At 42.6% G+C, this 6526-nt stretch overlaps 1 protein-coding gene across 1 annotated transcript in view; it reads left to right on the plus strand.

The window, feature by feature from the left end:
• The window catches only part of BRCA2 (breast cancer 2, early onset), a 74971-nt gene that overhangs the window by 11794 nt on the left and 56651 nt on the right, over positions 1-6526 (plus strand). The window contains exon 3 of the mRNA XM_006879635.1: positions 3049-3178. Coding sequence (XP_006879697.1) covers positions 3049-3178 — 130 coding nt within the window. The remainder of the gene's footprint in view (positions 1-3048; positions 3179-6526) is intronic.

Below are 6526 nucleotides of genomic sequence, written 5' to 3' on the forward strand. Positions count from 1 at the left end.
TGACTGGGGTGAGATGATATCTCATAGTTGTTTTAATTTGCATCTCTCTCACCAGTAAAATCTTGCTGGAGATTATTTTAAAATGACTGTAGCAGTGCATTGATAGAGAACTGACAGAAATTCAAGCTAGATTCAGAAGAGACCTGCAGAAATAGCATAACTGCTGGCAGATGAATCTTGGCTGAAAACGGAGAATACCAGAAAGATTAGTGTTTTATTCACTGTGTAAAGATGTTTGACTGTGTGGATCAAAAGAAATTATGGCTAACCTTGAGAAGAATGGGAATCTCCAACACTGGTATGTACTCACGCATACAAATACCCCAAGAAGCGGTTGTCCAAACAGAACAAGGGAATGCTGTATGGTTTAGCATCAGGAAGGGTGTGTGTCAGGGCTGTATCCTTTCTCCAAACCTGTCCGGTCTGTATGCTGAGGAAAGAATTTGAGAAACTGGACTGTATGACAAAGGATGTAGCACCACCAGGGTTGGAGGAGGACTCTTCAACAATCTGCATTAGGCAGATGACACAGTCTTGCTTGCAAAAGATGACGTAGACTTGAAGAACTTACTAGAAGAGGATATAGCCCTCAAAATGGATTGCATCTCATAACATCAAAATAAAATTCCTCACCACTGGGCTGACGGGCAACAAGATAATGATAAATGGAGAAAAGATAAAAGTTGTCAAGAATTTATTTTTTCTTAGACCTGCAGCCAGAATCCATGGAAGTAGCAATCAGGAAATAAAAAAGGTGGTGCGTTGGGGAAATCTGTAATTAACCTCTCCCGAGTACTAAGGAATAAGAAGGTCCATGTAAAGATCCAAGCCGTGAGGTTTTCAGTTGCTTCCTAGGCCCTTTATACATGAATTCAAGTGCTTCGTGGGCTAGCTGGTGAATGAAGAATTGATACCTTTGAATTGTGGTGCTGATGAAGAGTGCTCCCTATACTATGGACTGCCAGAGAATAAACAAATCTTGCTTGGATTACAACCAAAGTGCTCCTTAAGGCAAGACTGGTGAAAATTCATCTCATCACACATCCTGTGGGAGGAACGAGACCTGGGAAAAGACATCACACTAGGTTAGGCAGAGGAATGGAAAGCTGGACTCTAGGAAGAAGAATGTGGCATCGTGATTGGAGCAGTCTGCATTATGCAGAAAATACAACTTTGCTTGCTGAAAGTGAGGAGGATATGAATGCTGCAGAAGATGAAAGACCATAGCTGTCAGTATGGATTACATCTCCACATCAAGAAACCAAGAACTCCTCACCACAGGCCCAGCAGTCACTATTATGATAGAGGAGGAAGGATTGAAATGGTCTGTGATTTCATCTTCCTTGGATCAACAACCAATACTCTTGGAACCAGCAATCAGGAAATCCGGAGACATGTTACATTGGACAAGTCTGCCATCAGAGACCTCTCCAAATGATAAAAAACAATAAGATGTGCTTGATTCGTGCCATGGTCTTCTCCTTCACCTGGTAGGCATTAGAGAGCTGGCTAGTTAATAAAAACGACAGGAGAATTGATGCCTTTGAGTTGTGGTGTTGGAGAAGAGTACTGAATATCGCCTGGACTGCCTAAAGAATATGTCTTGGAAAAGGTGCAGTCTGAGTGCGCCTTGGAGACAAAGATGGTGAAGCTTCATCTTCCATACTTGGGCATGTTGCAAGGCAAAGCTATTCTTTAGAAAGGGATACCATGCTTGGAAAGATGGTCAGTGAAAGAAGGGGAGACCCCCAACGAGATGGATCGCCGTAGTGACTTCATCAGTGGGCTCTCGTGTGTCAGAGATGGTGAGGATGGCACGGGGTAGAGAAGGGTTCGGGTCAGGCGTTCACAGGGCCACTCAGAGTCGTGTTCAACTTGGCGGCACCTAACAACAGGCTCATGAACAGAGAAGAGATTCCAGAAACTCACGTCAGCTGCCGTTCAGTATTTTCAGCTAGCAGTCTTGTTACTGAAGGAGAGCAGTCTTCTATAGACAAGAACTTTAAGTTACAGGTATTTAAAAAATCAGCAAACCGTAATCCCAGAAGTATGTGATTCGAATCCACCAGATGCTCTGCTGGAGAAGGAGGGCCAATCTTTTCCTGTACCTCTCAGTTCCAGTTTGACAGTACACACAAAAAAGAATAAAATTTTAAAAAAACAGCAAACCGTAGCACCACTTTCCATGGTTTCCAGAGCTGTGGTCTTTACGGACGCACGCTGCCACTCTGTCTGCTGCAGAGCAGCCCGCCATGGTTTGCTGAGCAACCAGCTGCTTCCCCACTGCGCTACCAGGACTCCTCAGTTCCCTGGACCTGTCACTGGCGTCAGGCTGGAACTGTTGACCCTCCACAGGGTTTCTGGAGGCTGCTGTAAATCGCGTGAGCAAAGATTGCTCGCCTTTCTCCCACACTGGCTTATTACTGATCACCTCTGTTCCCTGGTCCTTGAGGAATGAGAACATAATAATGAGACACTTGTCTCTGCTGCTGTATGTAGTTTTAAATGCATTTGATCTTCATTTTATCTCAACACTTTTGTCGTTATTTACCGTCTAGTTGAAACTGACCCATAGCTGACCCTCCAGCGGGTTTTCAGATGCGATAAATTGCACAGGAGGAGATTGCCCATCTTCATCCTGCAGAGTCGCAAGTAGATTTGAACCACATGCCTCCTGGTTGGCAGTGCAGCTTCTTACCATGAGGCCACTAGAGCTCGCTAAGATAGAGACTAGAGGATCAAATCAGTTGAAGCTGTTACTTTTTTTTCTTTTATACTGGTTTATTTACAAAGTTCAGCTACATTGTTCTTCCACACTGGATCTTTCCCATTTCCTTCACCCCCATCCTCCCATCATGATTAACACCCTCCCCCCAACCCATCCTCACTCCTCTGTGAAGCTATGCTTTTTAGGGGCGGTTTTTTACGGTAATAATAAATCAAGTGACCTAGATGCCAAGTTTGTAACAACCATTGGCCTGTGGGCTCCCAGTCTTAACAAAATGTGGTTAGTTCTCCTCTCTGACCAGAGCCACTGTGTCCTCACAGCTTTGTGGTCCTGCATTGTGGGGAAGGAGGCCGCCGACAGTAAACAGAGAAGCCATTCCTCCAAGAGGGCCAGAGTGGACCAAGCCAGAGACATGACCAGCCCTCCTTTCCATTCCTGTCTTAGCAGAAGGTACGGTGATGCTAGCCTTTAAAAATCTCTACATTTTTCTTTTCCAAGAGTTGATTATTATTCTGTGGCTGATGTTTGTTTTCTAGAATGCATTTCATTTCCATGGCAGTGTTTAGCTTAACCTGTAGTGACTCATCATCTCTCATTGCGGTCACTGAGAACCAGCTTGTAACTGAGCCTTCTGTGGTCCTCAGGCCACTGTGATGCATGGGAGAGATCGTCCACTTTCTCTGTGGAGCTGCTAGTGGCTTTGAACTGGTGGAGGGGCCCTGCCTTTGATCAGCAGTGGGACTTGCTCTGGTCTCCGGGACCAGGCCTCACTGTAAAGCTGACAGAGGATCTTCGATTTTTAAAGACTTGTCTTTGATGTTGAAAGCTTTACCAGAATAATTTTACAGCACACTTACTCAGTTTTTCTTGTAATGTTGAATTGGCTGATTTTCTGTGACTTTTTTTTAAGTGGAGGAAATCAAGAAAGAGAGACCCCTTTCCTTTTTTTATTTTTTTTGGTACCTTACTGTGTTTTGTATTAGAATATTTCATCATCTTCACAGGTTTTCATAACCAGCTTTTTGTTATCCAGAGTGCTCTCCTGGAGTCTCTACCCCACCTCTATATAATCAAAAAAATAAACTATACCAAAAAATGTCAGGGAAATGAATTCAATAACTCTCAAAACATAGGCTGAATTTTCAAGAACAATAAAAATACATGAAGCATAAATTAATCTGACAATTCAGATGACATGTCAAGATTCACATGCCCTTTTTTGTTACTGTTCTTTTGAGTGTCTGTAAAAGAATTCTGGTTAACACAGTTTTCAGATAAGTGTTTCTGTGTTGTGTACATAGGACCAAGTGATTATAGAAACAATATGAGAATTTTGATGGGTATACATGTATTCTTAAGTGGAACACAATTTATAAAAAGCTAAGAAAAATTTTAAAACCAAAGCTACAAAATAGAAATAATAGTAACTAATTTACAGAGTTGTTGGGAAAAATAAATTATTTACAATTTAAAAATCCCACAAAGCTACAAAATGAGTGATTTTTTTTCTATACTGCTTTTAGCAACAACTTCTTGTTGTTGTTGTTGTTGTTGTTGTTAGGTGCCATTGAGTCGAGTACAACTCATAGCAACCTCATGAACAAAAGATCTGACCCCTGTTCTATCCTGTGTTATCCTCACACTTCCTGACACAAAACAGCCGGTTGGCAGCAGTCATCATGTCAGTCCACCTGGTCGAGGGTCTTCTCTTTTGCTCACCCTCCACCCTTCCACATGTCATGTCGCTCTCTAAGGAGGAACTCCTCCTTGCAACATGCCCCCAGTATATGAAATGAAGCCTCATCACTCCGGCTGCACTGTCTCTAGGACATGTCTGTTTGCTTTCCTGGTTGTCTAGGGCTGCTCAGTGCTCAACTACTTGTCTTAGGCTATCATTTCATTGTGGATCAAACTTTTTTTTTTCACAAAAAAGAAAGAAAAAGCAACTTTAAAATAATGTTTTAAAAAATCTATCATTACAGAGTAAATGAAGAGGCAGAATGTCACATCCATGTTGAAAGACACAGATTTTCAAAACCTGTACTTTTAAAAAGATCCACCTTAAGTTATGTGAATTTAAATGTTGTTAATGTCTTTACTTGAAGTGCTTGGAGAAAAATATGAACGCAGCGTTTTATCACAGGACTGTATGATAACGATCCAGTGTTGATAATTTAACAAGTGTTTTTACTTATTCTGACAACCATAAAAATTGAGTCAGATACAAATGTTTTATGGCTAACTTCAATTAATCAAGCACAGGTAGAGAAGTCCTCAACCAAAAAAAAAAAAAAAAGACTGACACTAACAGTAACTGGAAGACGACTCAGTCACCGTGCCTTTGAGACATACCTTTAAATCTTTATTGGGTTTGTACTGTTTGGTACTTTTGATTCCATTGTTGGACTAAGAAAGAGTTTCTGTATTCAGACATATCTACAGAATGTCAATAGAAAACATGTGCATCTATACACTTAATACACATACTCATCTGTCTCTGAACAGCACTTCACTGCATCCCTGTTTCTCACTGGTGACTTGTTACCCGTCATTACTTTAAGTCCAGCTTGGATTCTGCAAGGCTGCAATAACGTGGCTAAAGAGATCGACACAAGCCCACATTCTCCCGCTGAATACCTGGCTCCACCTCATGATTTCTGAAAAACAGCAATACCGTTTATGTAATCCCAATAATTTAGAATTCATCAGTATAAAACCAGCATTGTAAGCCTTTAACTCCTCTGCTACTTAAAGGCATTTGACTGTGTGGATTACAACACATTGTTGCTAACCTTGAAAAGAATGGGAATCCCAGAACACTTGATTGTGCTCATGTGAAACCTACACTGGGCTAGGGAGCAGTCCCCAGAACAGAGCAAGGAAAAACTACTTGGTTAAAAATCAGGAAAGGAGTGTGTCAGGAATGTGTCTGTCCCCATACCTTTTCAATCTGTTTGCTGAATAGATCATATGGGAGGCTGGACTTTATGAGGAGGAATGTGGCATCAGAATTGGAGGAAGGTTCATCAACAGCTTGCATTATGCAGATGACACGTTTGCTTGTTGAACCTGAGAAGGACCTGAAGCGTTTGCTGAAAAGGTCAAGGACTGTAGTCTTCAATATGAATTGAAGCTCAACACCAAGAAAACAAAGGTTCTCACCACTGGGACAATTGGCACCCTCATGATAGATGGAGAAGGAATTGAGGTTGTTAACAGTTTCGGCTTGTTTAGTTCCTGCTCTTGGCACCAGCGGTCAGGAAAGCAAAAGATGAATTGCACTGGGGAAGTCTGCTGTCAGGGACCTCTCCAGAGTACCAAACATCAACAGTGTCAGTCTAGAAACTAAGGTGCTGCACCTGATCCAGGCCATGGTCTTCGCAATTACTTGTTATGCATCAGAGAGCTGGACTCTGGTGACTAAGGATAGCAGAAGAAGAATTGATGCTTTTGAGTGGTGTTGTGGGAGAAGAGTGTGGAACATACATAGATGGCCAAGAGAACAAACAGGTCTGTCTTGCAGAGGATGAAATCGGGTTTCTCGTTGGAGGCAAAGATTTTGAAGCACTGGCTCACATGCTTTGGCACGTGGCCGGGAGGAACCATTCCTCAAGAGAAGGACATCATGCTTGGAAAGGTAGAGGGACAGTGCAGGAGAGGAAGACCCCAGATGAGATGGTGAAAGACCCCCGAACCGGTGGTCCTGTCCCGAGCGGACGGCGAAGACCCAAGACTCCAAGACACCGGCTTGATGCAACAGCAAGAGGAGAGGTTTATTGCGGAGCTCCGGGCCGACAC

The sequence above is a fragment of the Elephantulus edwardii genome, unplaced genomic scaffold (genome assembly GCF_000299155.1).
Source record: "Elephantulus edwardii isolate Elephantulus edwardi_28Jun2011 unplaced genomic scaffold, EleEdw1.0 scaffold00004, whole genome shotgun sequence".
NCBI lineage: Eukaryota > Metazoa > Chordata > Mammalia > Macroscelidea > Macroscelididae > Elephantulus > Elephantulus edwardii.